At 43.7% G+C, this 23,882-nt stretch overlaps 2 protein-coding genes across 2 annotated transcripts in view; both read right to left on the reverse strand.

The window, feature by feature from the left end:
* TXNDC12 (thioredoxin domain containing 12) overlaps nt 1-23,200 on the reverse strand; it is a 34,205-nt gene extending 11,005 nt beyond the window's left edge. Inside the window, exons 1-2 of the mRNA XM_050803692.1 lie at nt 22,938-23,200; nt 9,962-10,022 (exon numbers count right to left, since the gene is read on the reverse strand). Of these exons, the coding sequence (XP_050659649.1) occupies nt 9,962-10,022; nt 22,938-23,034 (158 nt within the window). The 5' untranslated portion in view covers nt 23,035-23,200. The remainder of the gene's footprint in view (nt 1-9,961; nt 10,023-22,937) is intronic.
* KTI12 (KTI12 chromatin associated homolog) lies at nt 1,064-22,975 on the reverse strand. Its single transcript, XM_050803363.1, has 3 exons — nt 22,938-22,975; nt 9,962-10,022; nt 1,064-6,005 (listed from the first exon to the last, which is right to left on the reverse strand). Exon 3 carries the CDS (start codon nt 2,721-2,723, stop codon nt 1,659-1,661), a length of 1,065 nt encoding a protein of 354 aa, XP_050659320.1. The 5' UTR covers nt 2,724-6,005; nt 9,962-10,022; nt 22,938-22,975; the 3' UTR covers nt 1,064-1,658.
* Nucleotides 23,201-23,882: the final 682 nt, after the last annotated feature.

Consider the following 23,882-nt stretch of genomic DNA (forward strand, 5'->3'; position numbering starts at 1 on the left):
CTCCCAACAGCTAGTTAGTCTTTTTCACCAGGTTTCCAAAACATTTTGTCCTTTGTCATCATTCTCTGACCACCAGCCCATTTCATCCTTTTTTTTTTTTTTTTTTTTTTTTTGAGATGGAGTCTCGCTCTGTCACCCAGGCTGGAGTGCAGTGGCACAATCTCGGCTCACTGCAACCTCCGCCTCCCAGGTTCAAGCGATTCTCCTGCCTCAGCCTCCTGAGTAGCTGGGATTACAGGCACAGGCCGCCTCACCCGGCTACTTTTTGTATTTTTAGTAGAGACAGGGTTTCACCATGTTGGTCAGGCTGGTCTTGAACACCTGACCTCATTGATCCACCCGCCTCGGCCTCCCGAAGTGCTGGGGTTACAGGCGTGAGCCACTGCACCCAGCATAATTGTATCTTTTACTTGTATTTATCACCACATATCTCTTTGTTTTTCGAGTTTCACTGTTTCACTGTTGCCCAGGCTGGAGTGCAGTGGTGTGATCACAGCTCACTGCAACCTCCACCTCCCAGGTTCAAGCAATTCTCGTGCTTCAGCCTCCAGAGTAGCTGGGGATTACAGGTACACCATTACAGGTACACAGGTACACCATCATGCCCGACTAATTTTTGTATTGTGAGTAGAGACGGAGTTTTGCCACATTGGCCAGGCTGGTCTCGAATTCCTCACCTCGATTTCGGACTCCCAAAGTGCTGGGATTACAAGCATGAACCACCACACCCAGCTTCTCACCACATATCTCAAGATCAAAAATACTGTATCTAATTGGTCTTTGAAAATCACAGGCACTGTTAAAGTAAGTACTACTTTAATTTCATTTGTTCAATGAAATCAATGAAGAATGAAATTGACAAGCTTACAATATTTGCCTTGAAATATAGAATGAAGCACAACAGTTATGGAAATTGTCACAACATAATTACTCTAGAGTAGATCAAAACATTTACTCTCTCAGAACTATCAAAATACTACTTCACTTAAAGGAACAATGACAAGTATACCTAAAATGTTAACATGAAAGTTACACAGGGAACATTAAGTGAAAGAAATTCCAGTAGACTATTTTTAAAGATTTTATTAGAGGAAATAATCTAGTAGATAACTTGCTTACTTCCACAAAAACAAAAGTTTCCCAAGGATAGACACCAATGTAGTTATCTGTGAACTCAGTCCCAGAATAGAGACTAGCAGAAAGTCAGTACAGTACTCAAAAAATACTTTTGTGGTATGATAAAAGGGCAGGTGCAGATGTAGAACTGTGCCATCCTCAGTTTCTGTTCACAATTGTTTTAAAACAATTCTCATCCATCCAGTCTGCTCTCCCACGCCTCAGATGAGGGAAGCCAATGGTCAACGCTCTGTGATATCCCAAGTAGGATCCCATCTAGGCAATCCCTGTCCACCTGAGCTCCGTCCTCTGGAGGGATTTGCCAGGATGCGCCACGATAGTTCTCCATTCTCTTTAGTCTCAACTTATGCTGTAAACCCAAGGACTGGCACAGGGGCATGCAGGAAAGTTTGAGTGAATCAGTCACAACAGCTCTAGTACAGTACTGCATCGATATGCTCTGGAGACCTTCAGCTTATTCTTCCCAGAGAAATAATGTGGAGTGGAGATCAGAAGCCATGCCTTCTCCCTACCTCCTCTGGTTAGTGCAGGCTCTGGCTCAGATACTGAAGAAACATGTTGGCCAGCTGGGGCAAGTTCTCATTGTTGCGATGCATTTTAGTGTACGAAATAAACTGGCGACGAAGGCGACTCAGTTCTGCCATGGTCAAGGGCCGGGTAAACCTCAAGTGCTCTGTGGTACCAGGAAGCGTGAGCAAGTCCCCGGGGACAGCGCTCTTCTGCGCTTCCATCAATCCGGCCAGTACTTGACTCGTGACCTGGTCCAACTGGTGCAGAAAGCTGCCGGAGGCGAGCGGCTGGGACTGCGTAGACTGATGGGGTGGTGGGGCTCGGTTCTCAAACAGGGCAGAGCGGATCCCCGCCACGGGCAACGGCTCCTCTAGCCCCACCAAAGTGAATAAAGGCCGGTCCCAGCGATTCCGAGAATCGGGAGCCTCAAAGCGCAGCGTTAGGGCCTCCAGGAGTTCTGGAGAGTAAAAGGAACCGGACACGTGCTTTGCAGATTTCTCTGATTCCGGAGTCACGAGAGCTGGAGACTCTGCAGTCCCGGATTCTTCTCGCTGCAGCTCCTTGGGTACGTCGGCCTGGACACTTCCATTTACTACAGAGCCCGCAGTATGCAGTTCCCTGAGGACGCTGCTGCCCGCCGCCTGGGGTCTCCCGTCCTCCTCAGCGTGTGGCCGCCAACTCACACTGACGTTCCGGCCCGGGTTCTCCTTCGCGCCCGCCACCTGAGGTCCCGCGCTCGGGCCGCCGGGCCGTACGCAGTAGACCAGGCAGAGCGGGGTGCGCGCCGCCCGTGCCAGGCAGTAGAGCTCGTAACGGAAACCTTTGATGTAGTTAAGTGAGTCCAGGATGACCACGTCGTGGCGACTCAGGCGCCGTTCCACGGAGGCTCGCAGAGCTCCACGCAATGCCTTCTCACGGGCAGAATCGCCGTACACGGTTGGGTCTTCTGCGCCCAGGACAGCTGCGTCATCCACCACGTACACCGCGCGGCCCTCAGCAGCCAGCGCCATGCGCAACTCTTCAGCTCGTCGGCTCTTGCCGCTGTACGGCAGCCCACAAAACACCACAAGCGGCATCCTCTCAGGGAGCGACCATAAGCAAACGCGCTGCCTCAACTTCCGGGTTGTACGCGTCTCTGACGTAAGCCGGAAGTGCAAACTTCTCTTCCTGTCTCCCTCGACTTTTACAGACCCTCTTGTTTCTATGGAAACTGGAGTTCTACGCCAACTAGGCCCAGGTTCAGCTTTCTCAGAAAGGAGATACAGAGACTAGAATGGCATCAGTTATGTATGCCAAATGTTATAGGCCTCAGGAGAATGTGATCTTCCTGCGGCCAAAGACTGCCCCTCCATTTTATTAATAAGGCCTAAGGGGCATTAAATATTGTAAGCAATCAGCACTATATTTAGCATATAGAAGGCAATTAATAAATGCTGGTTCTCCTTCATTCCTCCTCTTAAACCTACTGGCTCTCAGTAAATGTTTATTCAATTACCATTTCAATCATTCAACATCTCCAAGTTTGGGAATTCAGAGATGAACATAAAACGCTTTCCCCACAAAAGATAAAAGGTCGGAATGGGAAGGATCAGGGCCTACAATCAAAGTAATACATATTATAATGGATAGATGCAGGTGAGATTATAAAAGAACAGAAGGGAAACACAAACTACCCAGAGAAATGACTGAAGACTTTATGTAGGAATAGTCATTTGACTGAGAACTTGAAAGACAAAATAGGAATTTTTCTCCTTAGTAGGGTTGCCAGATAAAATACAGGATGCCCAGTTACATTTGAGTTTCAGATAAACACCAAAAACATTTTTAAGCTTAAGTGTGTCCCAAATATTGCATAGATATATTTAAAATTATTTGGTGCTTATCTAAACTTCAAATTTAACTGGGCATCTTTAATTTTTTATTATTATTTTTTCTTTTTTAGAGATGAGGTGTCAGTATGTTGCTCAGGCTGGTCTCAAACTCCTGGGCTCAAGTAATTGTGCCACCTCTGCCTCCCAAAGTACTGGGATTACAGATGTGTGAGCCAAAGTGCCTGGCCTGCATCCTTTATTATTATTATTTTTTGAGACAGAGTCTCGCTCTGTTACCCAGCCTGGACTGCAGTGGTGCGATCTCAGCTCACTGCAACCTCCACCTCCTAGGTTCAAGCGATTCTCCTGTCTCAGCCTCCCAAGTAGCTGGGACTACGGGTGGGCGCCACCACACCCGGCTAATTTTTGTATTTTTAGTAGAGATGGGGTTTCACTATGTTGGCCAGGCTGGTCTCAAACTCCTGACCCCAGGTGATCCACCCACCTTGGCCTCCCAAGGTGCTGGGGCTAAAGGCATAAACCACCATGCCTGGCCATTCTTTATTTTTACTTGCTCAATCTGGCAACTCTGTTATTGCAGAAGGTTTGAGACCCAGAGCGATGAAACCGTTGGATCTCTTGTATAAACAGCAAGCACTATAGGATGGTAGGTGCAGAAATGTGAGTGTGCCTGTGCATGTGTGTATATTGTAGATGCACATATACTGGGGTCTTTGTATCTCTCTTGTACAGTACAGAAAAAACATTCAAGTCTTGGCTCCTCCACTTACTCGTGTTGTAATTGCTGGCAAATTATATAACTTTTCTGTACTTCAATTTCCCCTTCTATAAAATAACCACAGTTATTTCACAGGTTTCCCAATCTAGTAGGTTGTTGTGAGGGTTAAATAAATGTAAACACAGGCCTGGCATGGTGGCTCACGCCTGTAATCCCAGCACTTTGGGAGGCAGAGGAGGGAGGATCACCTGAGGTCAAGAGCTCTAGACCAGCCTGGCCAACATGGTGAAACCCTGTCTCTACTAAAAATACTTAACTAAACCTACTTGAGACTTTATAGACTATTCAACTTGACTCTAGCAGGCAGTATGGTGTACAGGTTTAAAGAGCAGGCTCTGAAGCCAGAGTGCTTGGGTCTGCCACTTGCTAGCTGTGTGCTCTTGGGCAAGTTATTTTAGTAAATGTAGAAAAAACTGTGCCTGACTTTTTTCATCTCTAAAATTAAGGTAACAGTAACACCAACCTCAAAGTTGTTGTGAGAGTTAAATAAGTTGATTTGCATAATTTAATGCCTAATACACAGTAGCACTTAGTACAGCTGACCCTTGAACAACCCCAGGATGAGGGGCACTGACCCCTGACGCAGTCAAAAATCTGCATATAACTTTTGACTCCCTAAAACTTAACTACTAATAGCCTACTGTTGACCGGAAGCCTTACTAATAATATATTCAGTTAACACATATTTTGAGTGTAATATTATATATTGTATTCTTACAATAAAGTAAATTAAAGAAAATGTTATTAAGAAAACCTTTCCAGGAAGCAGGGGGGAAAAAAAGAAGAAAAAGAGAATCATAAAGAAACAAAAACATATTCAGTATTCATTAAGTGGAAGTGGATACTCATAAAGGTCTTCATCCTTGTCTTCACACTGAGTAGGCTGAGGAAGAGGAGGAGGAGGAAGAGGAGGGGTTGGTCTTGCTGTCTCAGGATGGCAGAGGCAGAAGAGGGTGGAAGGGGAGGCAGAACAGGCAGGCACACTTGGTGTAACTTTATGGAAATATAATTTCTGTCTGACTTTTTTGCTTTTTCATTTCTCTAAAAATGTTTCTATACAATACCAATCCTTTTTCTTTGATTTAGTTTCAGGGCACATATCTTAGAAGGTTCCATGTTGTAAAATAAGTCAAAAGCACTCCTAAATAATTAAAACCTTCTGCCAGATCTGTTTTCTAGCAGTGCTTCTTCTACGTGTTTTTTCCTCATCATCTGGCACTCATCTCCATCAAGTTATCTTCTGTTCATTCCTCTGATTTGGTGTCTGTTAGCTCTTGAATTTATCCAAGATCATATCTTAAAACCCTTTACCCCTCATTTTTTTTTTTTTTGCCATATCCACAATCTCTTTCATGATTTTAATTATGTGTCATAAACCCTGTGAAGTCATATGTACATCTGGACACAGTTTTATCCAGCAGGAATTTATTGTTTCAGGCTTGATGGTCTTCACAGCTATTTCTGTAACAACAATGGCATCTTCAATGGTATAACCCTCCTAAACTTTCATGATGTTCTCTCTATTGCAGTTCTCTTCCATAGCTTTGACAGTCTATTTTCCATATAGGACTGTGTGTAATGAGCCTTAAAGGTCCTTATCACCCCCTGATGTAGTAGTTGATTGAAATACTGTTTGGAGGCAAATAGACCTCTTTCTTTCTTTTCTCTTCTCTGCTTCTCTCCTTCCTTCCTTCCTTCTTTCCTTCTTTCTTTCTTTTTGAGACAGAGTTTCACACTTATTGCCCAGGCTGGAATGCAATGGCGTGATATCAGTTCACTGCAACCTCCACCTCCCAGGTTCAAGTGATTCTCCTGCCTCAGCCTCCTGAGTAGCTGGCTATATAGGCATGCACCACCAGGCCTGGTGAATTTTGTATTTTTAGTAGAGACGGGGTTTCTTCAAGTTGGTCAGGCTGGTCTGGAACTCCCGACCTCAGGTGATCTCCCCGCCTCGGCCTCCCAAAGTGCTGGGATTACAGGCGTGAACCACCATGCCCAGCCGCAAATAGACCATTTTTATGCCTTTGGTGTTGAACTCATGGGGCTCTGGGTGGCCAGAGTATTGTTCAATATCAAAATAACTTTAAAAGGCAGTCTCTTATTGACTAGGTACTTCCTGACTTCAGGGACAAAGCATTGATGGAACCAATCCAGAAAAAGGGTTCTTGTTGTCTAAGCCTTCTTATTGCACAACCTAAACACTGGTAGCTGGTGTTTATCTTTGCTCTTCGAGGCTGGGGGTTAACAGCTTTATAGACAAGGGCAGTTCTGATGACAAACCTGACTCAAACTCCTGGGCTCTGGTAGTCGTCCTACCTCTACCTCCCAAAGTGCTGGGGTTTTCTGCATAGAACAGTAGAGTTAGCCTATCTCTTCTTGCCTTCAATCTTGGTACTTGCTTCTCTTCTTTTTTTTTTTTTCTTTTTTGAAAACTGAAATAGGGTCTTATTCTGTTACCCAGGCTACAGTTCAGTGGTGCAGTCATAGCTCACTGCAGCCTCAGTCTTCCAGGCTCAAGCAATCCTCCCACCTCAGACTCCTGAGTAGCAGGGGCAACAGGCATGCGCCACCACACCCAGCTAATTTTTCTATTTTTTGTAGAGACAGAGTTTCCCATGTTGCCCAGGTTGGTCTTCCTTACTATTAATGTCCTTTGTGGCTTTTTTTTTTTTCCAAAATAGGGTACCTTAATCTGCATTAAATACCTGTTCAGGCAGATATCCTTTCTCTTCGGTGATTTTCTTAATGGTGTCTGAGAATTCATCTGCTGCCTCTTAGTTAGCATAAGCTGCTTCTCCTGTATCTCTTTTTTTTTTTTTGGTTGTTTTTTTGTTTTTGAGACTGGGTCTCACTCTGTCACCCAGGCTGGAGTGCAGTGGCAGGATCTCGGCTCACACAACCTCCACCTCCCAGGCTCAAGCGATGCTCCTGCCTCAGCCTCCCGAGTAGCTGGGATTATAGGTGTGGGCCACCATCGCCTGGCTAATTTTTATATTTTTTGTAAAGATGGGGTTTCACCATGTGGGCCAGGCTGGTCATAAACTCTTAACCTCAAATGATCCACCCACCTTGGACTGCCAAAGTGCTGCGATTACCGGCATCACTGCACCCAGCCTATCTTGACATTTTTAAAGCCAGACCTCTTTCTAAAATCAGCAAACCATCATTTGTTGGCATTAAATACTCCAGCTTTAGATCCTTCACCACCTTTTTGCTTTAAGTTGCCATATAATGACTTTGCTTTTTCTCAAATCATATTAGAGTCAATAGGTATGCCTTTCTTATAGTACCCACATAAAAGCTGCATATTATGCACATAAAAAGGCATTTGGCAAAACGTGCAAGGTTTTTGCGCCTGTTGGCGTGGCTACAGTGACAACTTCATGAATTTCCTTTTTTTTTACACAATTGGTTCTTACGCTGGATTTATCTTAAAAAAAAAGTTGTTTTTTTTTTTTGTTTGTAGAGACAAGGTCTTACTTTGTTGCCCAGGCTGGTCTCTATCTACTGGGCTCAAGCAATCCTCCTGCCTCAGACTCTCAAAAATGATTCATTTGGCCGGGCCAGAGCAAGATATCATTTCAAAAAAAAAAAAAAAAAAAGAGTTCATTTATCTTGAAATGGCAAGCAACTACCTCTGTAGACCTCAGTCTACAGTACATATCAAGCAATTCAATTTTTTCTTATAATGTCATGAGCATTCTCTGCTTCTTGGGAACACTTCCAGCATCACCAATGGCACCTTGTATGGGTTTCATGGTGTTATTCTAGGTTTATGATATTGTACTAAATACCAGGAAAAATATGCAAGAGTTGTAAGAGATTACTTTTTGTTGTTGTTGTTGTTGAGACCCCAGGCTGGAGTGCAGTGGCATGATCTTGGGTCACTGCAACCTCCGTCTCCCGGGTTCAAGCGATTATCCTGCCTCAGCCCCCCGAGTAGCTGGGATTTCAGGTATGCACCCACCACGCCCAGCTAAGTTTTTTGTATTTTTAGTAGAGACAGGGTTTCACCATGTTGGCCAGGCTGGTCTCGAACTCCTGACCTCAAGTGATCCACCCACCTTGGCCTCCTAAAGTGTTGGGATTACAGGTATGAGCCACCATGCCCAGCTGAGAGACTACTTTATATTGCAATACACAATACACTGGAGAGACGTACTGCTCACTGAAGATGATTAATGTTGCACCGCATTTTAAGTGGATACTCACAATACTTGAGCTCATCTCCATAGCAACAGGAGGTCGCCACAAAATTATTAGTCATATGTTATATACTACGGTTAATTTTTATGCAGTTATGATTTAATATGGCATCTTTAAATTTGTGTACATTTCTCCCTTCTGCAAATGGCATCATGTGTGGTCTATAACTGTTTGTGTGCAGAAGTTTTTTTATTTTTATTTTTATTTATTAATTAATTTTTTTTTTTTTGAGACAGAGTCTTGCTCTGTCTCCCAGGCTGGAGTGCAGTGGTGCAATCTCAGCTCACTGCAACCTCCGCCTCCCAGGTTCAAGTGATTCTCCTGCCTCAACCTCCCCTAGTAGCTGGAACTGCAGGCGCGCACACCATGCCCAGGTAATTTTTGTATTTTTAGTAGAGACGGGGTTTCACCATGTTGGCCAGGGTGGTCTTGAACTCCCGACCTCAGATAATCCGCCCACCTCAGCCTCCCAAAGTGTTGAGATTACAGGCATGAGCCACCATGGCCGGACAGAAGCTTTTTAGACAGGGTCTCACTCTGTTTCCAGGCTGCAGTGCAGTGGCATGGTCTCAGCTCACTGCACCCTCAAACTCCCAGGCTCAATTGGTCCTCCCACCTCAACCCCCCCAAATAACTGTTAGTTTTTGTAGAGAAGGGGTTTCACCATGTTGCCCAGATTGGTCTCAAATTCCTGGGCTCAAGTGATCTGCCTGCCTCAACCTACCAAAGTGCTGAGATTACAGGCATGAGCCACCGCACCCAGCCAGTGTGCAGAAGTTTTGATAAATTTTAACTTGTAGATTTCTGGATTTCTGTATGTTTTATGGTAGTAAATGATAATATAGACTAGTATCTACATATGTTTTATACACTTGTACCATTTTCTGAAGTTTTTTGGTATTTCTAGGCTATGCCGTTCATCTGCAAGTTTTTTCAAACTGCTTGAAATCTCCATAACATCTTCCAATACATTTATTATTGAAAAAAATCCACATACAAGTGGACCTGTGCAGTTCAAATCCATGTTGTCTGGCCGGGCATGGTGGCTCACATCTGTAATCCCAGCACTCTGGGAGGCCGAGGCAGGCAGATCGCGTGAGGTTGGGAGCTCAAGACCAGCCTGGCCAACATGGTGAAACCCTGTCTCTACTAAAAACTACAAAAACTGGTAGCACATGCCTATAATCTCAGCTATGCGGGAGGCTGAGGCTTGACAAGAATCGCTTGAACCTGGGAGGTGGAGGTTGCAATCAACCAAGATCACACCACTCTACTGCAGCCTGGGTGACAGAGCAAGACTCTGTCTCAAAAAAGAAAAAAAAAAAAACCATGTTGTTCAAGGCTCAACTATAAATGTTAGCCAATATTATTGCTGTTGTAATTAGGCAACTATTCAGTTCTTGCTCTGCCTTGGTATAGCCCTTCACCAAAATTAACATTAAGTTGATAACTGAAAAGTGTTTTACCACCATGAATGACCTAAAACCATGTCTTGTACCTGGCAGCTGCTTCTTTCTTCCCATCTTCCAGTGTCCTCCAATGAATATGATCTCCAAAACCTGGAAGGAAAGAACTTTATAAGCATTCACACAATGAACAAAGGGCACAGTCCCAAGAAGAAAGTGTGCATGTTCACAAGATACCCAATAAGAAGGTTTTCTTCTGTCAAGAGCTTGGTGTTCAAGTCCCAGCTCCACCACCTTCTAGGTGTATGGGACCATACCTCAAGCCTCAGTTTTCATACCTGCAAAATGGAGACACCACCACCTAATTCACAGTTTCAAAGGAGGCTAAATTAAAAAATGACATTAAATGCTTTGTAAACTATCATGGAATATGCTAATAACACTATAAGAATGAATGAGAATTCCTCACAGAGTAAACATAAAGCAGGTCATAACAAATCATAACTAATTCAAGGTGATTCAGCAATACAGCTTTAGATTCAGAAAGACCTAGGTCCATGACTCCACTTCCTATTAAGTGTGTGAATTTTTGTGAGTGAAGTAAGCTCTCCAAGTCTCAATTTCTTTTTTTATTTTCCCTCTTCATCTATAAAAACAAGACAATAAGACCTACCTCCAAGGGTTAGTATAAGGATTAAATGAAGTTAGTATTTAAAGCTATTGTTATTATTATGCCCACAATTCAGCCAGAGTAATCTTTCTATTTTAAACTCTTGAGCATGTTTTGTAGGATAGCACAGAATGGTCTTTCTAAATCATGTTACTCCTGGAAAAAAACAAAAACAAAAAAACATTCAAAGACTTTCCAATGCCCTAAAGATAAAGGTCCAACTCTTTATCTTTAGATAGTTGGGTTTATAAAGCTTTTCAGAATATGGCACCTGCCCACCTCTCCAGCCTCACTTTCCACACTTTTCCTAAAATCTTATACATACACCCTGTCCGTTCCTTTTTTTGTTTGTTTTTTTAGATAGAGTCTGTCACCAATGCTAGAATGCAGTGGTGTGATCTTGGCTCACTGCAACCTCTACCTCCCAGGTTCAAGCGATTCTTGTGCCTCAGCCTCCTGAGCAGCTGGAATTAGAGGCGTCTGCCACCACACCTGGCTAATTTTTTTTGTTTGTTTGTTTTGGAGATGGAGTTTTACTCTTATTGCCCAGGCTGGAGTGCAATGGCACGATCTTGGCTCACCACAACCTCCACCTCCCGGGTTAAGTGGTTCTCCTGCCTCAGTCTCCCGAGTAGCTGGGATTACAGGCATGTGCCACCAAGCCTGGTGTATTTTGTATTTTTTGTAAAGACGGAGTTTCTCCATGTTGGTCAGACTGGTCTTTAACTCCCAACCTCAGGTGATCTGCCCGCCTCAGCCTCCCAAACTACTGGGCTTACAGGCGTGAGCCACTGCGCCTGGACTGTAATTTTTGCATTTTTAGTAGAGACAGGGTTTTGCCATGTTGGCCAGGCTGGTCTCAAACTCCCAAGCTCAGGTATCTGCCAGCCTCCTCAGCTTTCCAAAGTGCTGGGATTACAGGTGGGAGCCACTGCGCCCGGCCCTTTCACTTCTTTAAATGAGAGCAGCATGCACTCTCTCCCCTCTAGGCTTTCACAATCACTACTACCTGTGCAATTCCTTCCATCCCATACCTCCAATTCATTCTTCAGGTATAAGCCTAGAGGGCATTTCTTCTGGTATATCTTCCCTGACTCCCAAAGCACCCTATTCTTGCCCCATCACAGCACTCCCCAGGATGACTTGTAAATGTTTATGTGTCTATCTCTGGACCATATCTGTCTTATTCCTCTCTGTTTCCTTAGCATTTAGTAGTACACATGGTCACACTAAATGCTCCATAAAATATTTTTTGAGCAAATGAATCTTATTTAGATCATATCACATAATTTTATATCCAAAAATTATTAGTGATCATAATGCTAGCTGCTATTTACTGACCACCTTATATGTGCCTGACATATCACATGTGTTATCTCATTTAAATTTGGCCTTATTAATAACCCAGTTTTACTTAATCACTCTATGCTTCAGCTGTCTCATCTTTAAGAGGCATAATAATTATATCTCATAAGGTTACTGAATATCAAATAGAGAATGGCATAAACCCAGAAGGCACAGCTTGCAGTGAGCTGAGATCCGGCCACTGCACTCCAGCCTGGGTGACAGAACGAGACTCCGTCTCAAAAAAAAAAAAAAAAATGTACAAGACCAAGAATGAACCCAAATGTAAACTAGGAACTTTAGTTAATAATAATATATCAATATAGGTTCATCAGTTGTAACAAATGTACCACATTAGTGCAAGATGTTACTAGAAGTTGGGAGAAGGAGGGAGAGAGGGAAGAACCCTGTATTTTCTGCTCAATTTTTCTATAGACATAAAGCTGCTCCAAAAATAAAGTATCAATTTTTTAAAATGCAGTGGACAAGTTAAAACAGCAAATTAGAGGCAGGCAGAGGCGTAGATCAGAAAAAGGTATTCAAGATGCAACACAAAGAGATAGGAAATGAAAGTTATGGAGAGGCCAAGACATATAGAATAGATTGTGAAAGTCTAATACACATAAATTTGGAGTCTCAGAATGAAAGGGTGAAGGAAGAAGACATATTTGAAGGCAGGGCATGGTGGCTCACACTTGTAATCCCAGCACTTTGGGGGCTGAGGCAGACAGATTACTTGAGGCCAGGAGTTCGAGACCAGCCTGGCCAACATGGTGAAAATTCTGCTCTACTAAAAACACAAAAATTAGCCAGGCATGGTGACACACGCCTGTAGTCCCAGCTATTTGGGAGGCTGAGGTACAAGAATCACTTGAGCCCGGGAGGTGGACGTTGCAGTGAGCTGAGATTGTGCCACTGCACTCCAGCCTGGGCAATAGGGGAAACTGTCTTTTTTTTTTTTTTTTTTTTTTTTTTAAGGCATATTTGAAGAGATAATGGCTCAGCATTTTCAAGAACAAGATAAAACATTAATATGGCCAGGCACAGCGGCTCATACCTATAATGCTAGCATTTTGGGAAGCCAAGACAGAATGATCACTTGAGTCCAGGAGTTGGAAACCAGCCTGGGCAACACAGAGAGATCTTGTCTCTACAAAAAATTAGAAGTCTGGCACACTGGCATGTGCCCATAGTCTTGGCTACGTGGGAGGCTGAGGCGGAAGGACTGTTTGAGCCCAGGAGTTTGAGGCCGCAGTGAGCAATGATTGTGTCACTGCACTCCTGGATGGCAGAGAGATCCTGTCTCAAAAATAAACAAACAAAATACAACCATGAATCTACATATTTCTTCATAATATGTATTAACTGGGATAAATTATAAAAACAAACTTTTAAATGGTGAAACTGCAGAGCAACAAAAACACTGGGAAGATCTTGAGAGCACTCAAAAAGAAGTGACTTTTTTTTTTTTTTTTTTTTTTTTTGAGACAGAGTCTGGCTCTGTCGCCCAGGCAGGAGTGCAGTGACGTGATCTTGGCTCACACAACCTCCACCTCCTGAGTTCAAGCGATTTTCCTGCCTTAGCTTCCCGAGTAGCTGGGATTACAGGCGCCTGCCACCATGCCTGGCTAATTTTTGTATTTTAGTAGAGACGGGGTTTCATCATGTTGGCCAGGCTAGTCTCAAACTCCTGACTTCAGGTGGTCTGCCTACCACGACCTCCTACAGAGTGCTGGGATTACAGGTGTGAGCCACCAGACCTGGCCGAGAAATGACGTATTTTCTACAAAAGATCAATGATTAGACTGACAGAAACAACAGAAATCAGAAGACAGCAGGAATATCACCTTTAAAATACTAAAAGAAAATAACTCTAAACCTAGAATTTTGTACCCAGCAAAACTATCTTTCAAAAATAAGAGCAAAATAGACATTTTTAGATAAGCTGAGAGATTTTTCTATCCTTCCCTCACAGCCCTTAGAAAAAACAATCTTGCTGATACCTTGATTTTGGACTCCTAGCCTCCAGAACTGTGAGACAATAAATTTCTGTTGTTGAAGACACAGTTTGGGCTGGGGATGGTGGCTCATGCCTATAATCCCAGCACTCTGGGAGGCCGAGGTGAGAGGATCACTTGAGTCCAGGAGTTTGAGACTAGCCTGGGCAACATAGTGAGATCCCATCTCTATAAAAAATAGAAAAATTAGCCAGGTATGGTGGTGCATGCCTGTAGTCCTAGCTACTTGGGAGGTGGAGGCAGGAGGATCGATTGAGCCTGGGAGGTCAAGGCTGTAGTGAGCTGTGATTGCCCCACTGCACTCCAGCCTAGGTGACAGAGCAAGACTCTGTCTCAAAAAAAAAAAAAAAAGACACAGTTTGTGGTACTTTGTTCCTGTAGCCTTAGCAAACTAATACAGCAGAGCAAGGCAAAAGCAAGGAGACTAATAAAGAGGCTACTGCAATAATCCAGGCAAGAGATGATAGTGGACTAGACCAGCTGGGGTGGTAGAGGGAGTAAGATACCAGTGGGTTCTGGATATGTTTCAAAGGCAAAGTTAGCAGAATTTTGCTATGGATATGAGGTATGAGAGCAAAAAGAGAAGTCAAGGATCACTGTAAGGTTTTTGGCCTGGACAGGTAGAAGGATGGAGCTGCCATTTACAGTGAGGATGAAAGCATGATTAGAGCATGACCAAGACAGTCCAAGGAGAAAAATTAGATCCAATACATACAACTCTTTCAAAAAAATTTTGACTGGGTGCAGTGGCTCACACCTGTAATCCCAGCACTTTTGGAGGCCAAGGCAGGCAGATCACTTGAGGTCAGGAGTCCGAGACCAGCCTGGTCTAACCTAACATGGTGAAACCCCACCTCTACTAAAAATTCAAAAATTAGGCCAGGTGCAGTGGCTCACGCCTGTAATCCCAGCACTTTGGGAGGCCAAGGTGGGTGGATCACGAGGTCAAGAGATCGAGACCATCCTGGCCAACATGGTGAAACCCCTTCTCTACTAAAGAAAAAAAAAAAATTAGCCGGGTATGGTGGCATGTACCTGTAATTCCAGCTACTCAGAAAGCTGAGGCATGAGAATTGCTTGAACTTGGAGGTGAAGGTAAGCCAAAATCATGCCACTGCACTCCAGCCTGGATGACAGAGTAAGACTCTGTCTCAAAAAAAAAAAAAAAAAAAAAAGATTTTTGCTGTACCAGGGACAACTGAAAGCTGATATATGATACAGTAAGGATAGGAAAAAGGGGTAATACAACATGAGAAGGGAGAGTCACTGGTAAAATGTTGGTGAGTCAGTGAGACGAGACGGGATTTAGCACTCAAGGAGAGGGATTAGCCTTTGCTAGGAATAATGATGGTTTATCAGGTAACAACAGGAAAGGGAGCATATATGAACACTAGTGGGTAAATGCAGTAGTGAGAATTTTTGAAAGGACTCTTTCGATTCCTTCTGTCTTCTGTTATAGGGGGACCATAATTACTAACTGAGAGCAAGGACTATGGAAGAAGTATTGGAGATTTGAAAAGATGGGAAGAAGTATGAAATAGTCCCCTAAGAGAGAACCAGAGAAAATCAAAAGGATAGCTAAAGGACTTTTTCAGGTAGGAAATGATCCCAGAAAAAGGCCTAGATACCAATAATAGTGAGCAAGTAAATATTGTCTGTATAGCAATTTATAATGCCCAATTTGTAGAGTTAAAAAAGAAAGAGAGAGAGAACTAAGCCAGGCACAATATGCACCTGTAGTTCCAGCTACTCTGGAGGTTGAGGCAGGAGGATCGCTTGAGCCCAGGAGTTTGAGGCCAGTCTGGGAAACAGGATGAGACTCTATCTCTAAAAAATAAATAACTAAGTTTAGAAAAAAAAGTTAAAATTAGAACTACATATAAGACAACTCCTTATAAGTAAAGAGGGGGTAATTGAAGTTAAATGTTCTAAAATCCCTCTTACCACTGGGGGTGTAATAGTGTTAGATTTTGTTAAGTATGCAAGTAAAATTTCAAGAATTACTACTAAAAGAAAAGAACTAGAGTGCCAACTTCCAAACTAATAAAGGAGATAAAATAAGAACAAGCCAAAGAAAGGGCAAAAAGAAAAAAAAGCACAGAAAAAAACAGTAGAAACTGGATAACAGAAACAAGAGCAGCTCTGTCAATAATCAAAACAAACATAAGTGGACTAAACTTGCCAATTAAAGTGAAAAGACAAAAATTGTCAGACTTGGTTTAAGAAAAAAATACCTCTACAATGCTTATAAAAGCATACCTAGCCAGTTATGGTGGCTCACACCTATAATCCCAGCACTTTGGGAGGCCAAGGCAGGAGGATCACTTGAAGCCAGGAGTTCGAGGCCAGTCTGGGCAACATAGTGAAACCTCACCTCTACAAAAAAAATTAGCTGGATGCCGTGGCATGTGCCTATAGTCCCAGCTACTCAGGACGCTGATGTCAGAAGACTGCTTGAAGCCAGGAGTTCGAGGATGCAGTGAGTTATGATGGCACCACTGCACTCTAGCTTGGGCAACAGAGGATGACCCTGTTTCTTTTCTTATTTAAAAAAAGAAAAAAAAAAGCATGCCTAAAACAGAAGGACTTACAGAAGTTCAAAGCCAAACAAAAGAGAGTCAAGGAAGCTAGATTAATATCAGGTTAAATAAAATTTCTCAGCTAGGCACAGTGGCTCATGTCTGTAATCCCAGTACTTTGGGAGGCTGAGGCAGGCAGATCACTTGAGCTCAGGAGTTCAAGACCAGCCTGGCCAACCCCATCTCTACCAAACATTTAAAAATTAGCTGGATGTGGTGGTATGCATCTATAATCCCAGCTATCTGAGAGGCTGAGGTGGGAGAATTGCTTAAACCCAGGAGGCAGGAGTTGCAGTGACCCAGGATCAGGCTACTGCACTCCAGCCTGAGTGACAGATTGAGACTCTGTCTCAAAAAAAAAAAAATTAATTAATTAATTAAAATAAATTCTCCATGTACCTAGGCCACTCAGAAGCTAGGTGTCAAACCTTACCATCATGTAAGGTTATTACTAATAGAGACCTAGAACAGCACTGCAAAGTAGAACTTACTGCAATGAGCTGTTCAATATGGTAGTCACTAGCCACATGTGGCTACAGAACAATTGAAATGTGGACAATCCTTTTGGGCTCAATTTTTACTTTTATTTAACTTTAATAAATTTAAATGTAAAGAGTCACAACACTAGAGATTTAGTCCAACCCTCTTATTTTCATGAGGCCTAGAAGAAAAGTTATCAAATACTCCAAGGTAGACCACAACCAAAATTTAAGTCTCCTGACTCCTAATTAGCACTCTTTTCTAATACCCCAGTACTTCCCAAGCTGTTCTACTGCAATATCCCTAAGAGTAAGTCTAGAGGTGTAATGTGAAAATAGTCCACTGCAGCTGGGCACGGTGGCTCACGCCTATAATCCCAGGACTTTGGGAGGCCGAGGCAGGCCAATCACAAGGTCAGGAATTTGAGACCAGCCTGGCCAACACAGTGAAACCCCATCTCTACTCTACAAAAATTAGCCGGGCGTGGTGGCGGGTACCTGTAATCCCAACTGCTTGGGAGGCTGAGGCAGGAGAATCGCTAGAAACCGGGAGGCAGAGGTTGCAGTGGGCCGAGATTGCATCACTGAACTCCAGCCTAGGCAACAGAGCAAGATTGTCTCAACAACAACAAAATAGTCCAATGCATGTACAAAATTTCCTTGAGAACTCATATTACAATTTACATTGGAATTTTTAATAATAGTAATAATCACCACCATCACTTATTAAGCAATTACATTTTTTTTTTTTTGGTAGAGATAGGATCTTGCTATGTCGCCCATGCTGGTTTTGAACTCCTGGCCTCAAACAATCCGCCCGCCTCGGCCTCCCAAAGTGCTAGGATTATAGTCATGAACCACTGCACCCAGCCTAAGTGCTTATTTTATGTAATAATTATACTGTAATAACAATATTAATAATGACTAACACATATGAAATTTATTATGTGCCAGGCACTTAAATGCTTTTATATGTATTAACTTTTTTAATCCTCACAATAACTTTATGAGGTAGAAACTCTAATTATCCCTTTACAAATAAGGAAGCTGAACTGAAACAGCTTGCCCAAGGTTACATTGCCACTAAGTGGCAGAGCTGGGACTAGAATCTAGGTGGTTGGGTTCCAGGGTCTGTAGTTAACAACCATTCACCACACTTTACTGCCTCTCTAGCAAAGATTAAATGAACAAATGAACGCAGCTTTGCCAAAGCAGAATGTTAACACCAACTTCAGATCCAGAAAACTTGGATCGTTTTTGCAAAAAGATGTTTAAAAAGTATAGTGTTTACCTTCTTACTAAAATTGTCTACTCCCCAGCACCACTAACGCTCCCACCTGTGCCAGCATGGAACATCTGAAGGCAGTCCAATTTCCTAAAGTGTCACCTGTATAGCCACTTAATTTATGCCAGTTATCTGCAAAGTGAAGTCTCCCACATCAGCAGCTCTTACCCTCCAACAGTAATTTTTTTAAAAAGAAAGAAAAGCAACCATTTCTAAACACAGCATTCAATCAGAATTTCCAATCTCTTCATCCAAAAATTGTTTTAATGAATGTAAGCTAAGGACATCTGAAAAGTATTATCCACCCACTCCCAGCTGATGAAACCTAAATAACAAAAGGTCAAGCATCAGAGCTGGTAGCCAAGCCTTTCAAACAGGGAACACTATACCTGAGACATAGAACATAGTGGCTAAATAATGATTGTCTCAGTCAAACAGACCTGCATCAGAATTTTTGTTCAGCCACTTACCATTTTCATAAATGCAAAATATGGCTAACAAAAGTATGTATCCCATAGGCTGTTGTGAATGTGAGTAGAACACTGTGTGGGAGGTTAAAACACTTCCTATGTGTTAGCGCCAAATTTTTATTCTAGAGACTTGACAAAGTCATCCATTTTTGTTTCAGGCAGAAGAGCACAAGAACCACTCCCACTGACAGCTTTCTAGTTTCTCCTTTAAACTTCAGAGGAGCATCTGCACTGAGAGACTGGAATGGTATGCTGGTTGAGGGCACTGGCTCTGGGATTTGTATTCCAGCTAGTCCACTGGACTCCTGTGCCTCATTTGAGGTTTTTTTCATCTGTGAAATGGGGATAATGATAAAAACATTATCCATCTCATAGGGTTATTATGAGGCTTAGTCAATACATGAAAAATGCACACAACAGCACCTGAAGGACAATAAATGTACAGTAAATATGGGTCACTACTTCTCCCCATAGGTGATTATTCCAAATTTTTAGCTCACAGAGAACAATGTAATTACTTTGGAACTCTATAGAATGTTAGAGCTGGAAGAGATCTTAGGAAGCACTTCTAGTCCAACTCTCTCATTGATTAATTGGTTGTCAAGGAGGACCAGAACTAAATAGCCTGACCAGGATTAATATCCAGGCCTCCTAATTTCTTTTCTTTTTTGAGACAGAGTCTCACTCTGTTGTCCCAGGCTAGAGTGCAGTGGCGCCATCTCGGCTCACTGCAACCTCCGCCTCCCAGGTTCAAGCAATTCTCCTGCCTCAGCCTCCCGAGTAGCTAGGATTACAGCTGTGTGCCACCACGCCTGGCTAATTTTTGTATTTTTTAAGTAGAGATGGTGTTTCGCCATGTTGGTCAGGCTGGTCTCAAACTCCTGACCTCAGGTGGTCCAACTGCCTCAGCCTCCCAAAGTGCTGGGATAACAGGCGTGAGCCACCGCGCCTGGCCTGGGTCTCCTAATTTCTATTTAGTGCTAAGTCCACATCACTGTGCTGCTGCTTCTTAATGAAAACAGTAGAGATCATTCAGTCTTTCCTCCCTGCAAACCACCAGGCCATCTTCCAGAAAGAGCTAGAGCTAAACATCTGGGAAGAAATCCATCTCATTAAGACTTTCAGCAACCATTGCCCCAGGGAGCACTTTTTTTGGGAAGTAGGGGAAGTGGGATGTAATCTATTTCCCAAGAATCCATACCCAAGAGATACATGAAACAAAAGTTTGAAATAGTATGAATTCCTTTTAGGGATTATACTGGTTAATATTTATTAAATACTTTCTAAGTGTTTGACACAATATTAAGTGCCTTTTGTTTTTTGATTGAATCCTCCCAACCCAGTCCCACTGCCCTAAGCTGCCCTTCTATGTGCTCCTGCAGCTACCTAGTATTTCCCTGCTCAAAGTATATATCACGCTGCCATGTAACTGTCTGCTTACTTGTCTTGGTATCTTACCAGACTGTAAGCTGAACAAAGGACCGGAATCACAATCATCATGTTTATCATTCATTTCCTCTTTCAACAAATATTCCTGAGCATGAACAAGACAGAAATAGTCCTAGTTCACTGTGGCAGATATGCCCTTCTTACAATGTGACCTCAACATACCTCCCACTGGGGGTGAGGGTGCGATCCTAATATCCCATTCCCTTGAATCTGCCCCTACAGGGTACAGTGGAAGTGACGCTATGTGCCTTGTAAAGCTAGATGACAAAAATGCCATGCATTTCCACCTTGTTCTCTTATGGCACTCACTCTTGGAATCCAGCCTCCCATAAAGCTACTGTGAGGAAACCCATAGTAGCCTATGCAGAAAGATCAGATGGAGAGGTAACCAGTTTAGCCGAGGCCCCAGACATTATAGAACAGGGACAAGCCTTTCCCAGTGTGCCTTGAATTCCTTACTCACACAATTGTGAGCATAATAAAATGCCCACTAAATTTTGGGGTGATTTATTACACAACAATGGTAACAGGAACAACCACACAAAGCTTAATATTGAACAAGGAATAAAGATACAAAATACCTGACTCCAAGGTATTACCTACACCTAACACAGTAACTCGAACAGAGTTAAGTTATTTGTTGAGTGTCTGAAGTAGTTATGATGCCTATTTTGCAGATGAGGAACTGAGGCTTTGAGAGTTAAGAAACTTGCCCAAGGCTACTCAGCTAGTGAGTGGCAGAACAAATTAAAACTCAGATCTAGGCCTGATGCGGTGGCTCACGCTTATAATCCCAACACTTTGGGAGGCCCAGGAGGGAGGATCACCTGAGGTCAGGAGTTTGAGACCAGCCTGGCCAACATGATGAAACTCCATCTCTACTAAAAATACAAAAAAAAAAAATTAGCTCAGCATAGTGGCACACGCCTGTAGTTCCAGCTACTCAGGAGGCTGAGGCAGGAGAATCACTTGAATCCAGGAGGCAGAGGTTGCAGTGAGCTGAGATAGCACCACTGCACTCCAGCCTGGGTGGCAGAGCAAGACTCTATCTCAAAAACAAAAGCAAGCAAACAGAAAAAACAACAAAGAAAAAACTCAGATCTAAACTCACGTATCTAACACACTACTCTTCCGTTACTCTCAGTACTTACAATTTTACTGTAAATATACAGTAGTCTGGCTGGGTGCAGTGGCTCACACCTGTAATCCCAGCATTTGGGAGGCCGAGGCGGGCAGAGCATGAGGTCAGTAGTTCAAGACCAACCTGGCCAACATAGTGAAACCCCATCTCTACTAAAAATACAAAAAACTAGCCAGGCGTGGTGGTGGACACCTGTAATCCCAGCTACTCGGGAGGCTGAGGCAGGAGAATCGCTTGAACCCAGGAGGCAGAGGTTGCAGTAAGCTGAGATCATGCCATTGGACTCCAGCCCAGGCAACAGTGCGAGACTCTGTCTAAAAAACAAAACAACAAAACAAACAAAAAGGCAGTCTGTTTTAAAATGGGATTGTCAGTATTTAAAACATTCTGGCCTAACAGGATTTGTCATGCAGTTTCATCACTGAGATGGAAACCCACATATCACATTCTCCAAAAAGCTTCTCCTGACCTTCATAACTCAAGTGATGCCAGCTTCCCCAACCTCCCCAGCATTTCTACTTCCTATTCCATCACAGTCTTGTTGTTTTCCCAGCACTTGTTCCTAGCTGAAACTGTATTAATTTGCTCATGAGTCTACTCTGTCTCTCTGACATGAATATAAGCTCCACGAGAGTAGGAACCTTGTCTGTCCTGTTTACAGCTATATCCCTAGTGCCTAGAACAGTGCCTGAAATACAGGAGGTGATCAAAAATTATTTATGGAATGAAGGAATGATTGCATTCAGGCAAAATGAATGCCCACTCAATCTTATTACTCACCAATTGATGTGAAAATAGAGAGGATAAGAGAAAACAAAAACAGAAGGATTGCAGCAGAATCATTCCATACAGTAAGGTCAGTGGGAAAAAAATGGAAGAGGGGTTGGGATCCATGCTACAATTCATCTACTTAGAAAACCATAAACCCTGAGTTCACAGACTGTCAATCCAACTTTCAGCTAAGTAAGGGCTGATGAGGAGAAAGGTGTTAAAACTTAGAATGGAGATGCAGGTAATGGATGGAGTAGGGGGCCACACCTCCTAACTTCCATTCATAACCACCGATCGCTCATTCACAAAAACACTTCGCTGAACCACAGCAAGGACAATTGTTGGGGATCCTTAAACAGCAGACCTTCTCCCTTCACCCTGCCCTTCTTATGCACTAGATCCAGCTACCTGGGATGCAGGTGCTGTCTCCCAAAGGCAAGCAAGTGGCAGTAACCTAGCTCTTCACGGAAGAGGCAAGGAGAGAAATCTTCAGACCTAGGACAGGGTTCTCTGCATATGCAGGTCCCCAACGGCTCTATTTCTCCCGGGTGGGAAGGTGACCGCTCCTCAGGACCTCCCAAGTGCTAGGCACTGTGCCGGGCTCTTAAACATGCTTTTCTTAATTTACGGGCCATTCCTTCTCCCCAACCCAGTAATTTAGAGAGGCCTCAAGTAGAACTTCATTCCCCAGACCCGCTACTCTCTACCCCAAGAAATCTTCAAACTCCAGAAGTTATTAGGGAAGATAAAAAGAAATCTGGCGTGGTCTAAGAGATAGAACGGGAGGGGAACGGTGTTAGGGCAAGAAGAGGTTATACTGGGCTGGGGCCCAGGATCAGTAAAGATAAGAACGCGGTCTGACCCTTTCCAAGCCCATTATGTCCATCAGAGGAGATGACGAGGAGCAGGAAACTGAAGCCCAGCAAACAGGTGGCCCCGAGACGAGGCCGCGTCTCCATGGCAGTAGGTGCGCGGGGCCACGGGGCTGAGCGGACGGAGGGCCGGAGTCCCAGCAGACGGTCCACACCGTTCCCCGAGCGCGGCTCAGCACAACCCCTCTCCTTCCCAGATTTTTTTTTTTCAAACTCTGGAGGAAGTGATGTTAGACGGATGTGGGTGGTGCCTCCGGGGTCCGGTTTGGGATGGAGTGAGTTTAAAGGTGCAGATCACGTAGAAGGGTACGAAAGCTGTTCTCGAGCGCGAGTTGCTTTCCATGGATTCTGGGTGTCCAGGTCCCGGGACGGAGCGGGAAAATGTGGGCCAAGATAGTAAGGGCGGGAGAGAGGTTCGGGAGAACCGTTGCTGCTCGCGTTCGCCACCAGTCCAGCCCCTCCCCCCAAGAACAGCTGCACTTCCTAGTCAAACTCAAATTATTGATTCGTGAGGTCAGTCGCTCCCAACAGTGGGCGAATTGCCCACTGGCCTCGGATTCTCCTTCCCCCTCCACAAATAAAGACTGGACGACTGGATTTCATTGTTAGGTTCCTGCCAGGGTCTCCGAGGAGACCTGGCAAGCCTGTTCTGCGGTGCGTGGGCTCGTGCCGTGCAGGCATGCACTTCCCCGCTGGAGAAGCTCTGTACCTTATTTTTCCTTGCAACCGCAAATCTTCTACTCAGGGATGATGCAACCAACTGATGCAAGCTCCGAGAAAACCAAACTTGGGGCCTCTTATTGCAAAACTGACTTAGGTGGACTTAGGACACCAGGACAGAAGTCACTGCAGGCTAAAGTGTAAAGCTTCTGGTTATTTTTCTTGTAGGTTGAGGATTTCTTCCCAATTTTTCCCCTCCGCTGTATAACAAACAG

This window comes from Macaca thibetana, chromosome 1 (genome assembly GCF_024542745.1).
Source record: "Macaca thibetana thibetana isolate TM-01 chromosome 1, ASM2454274v1, whole genome shotgun sequence".
Taxonomy (NCBI): domain Eukaryota; kingdom Metazoa; phylum Chordata; class Mammalia; order Primates; family Cercopithecidae; genus Macaca; species Macaca thibetana.

Coding starts and splice junctions, on each gene's coding strand:
- KTI12 (XM_050803363.1), bottom strand. CDS start 2,723: ATGCCGCTTGTGGTGTTTTGTGGGCTGCCGTACAGCGGCAAGAGCCGA.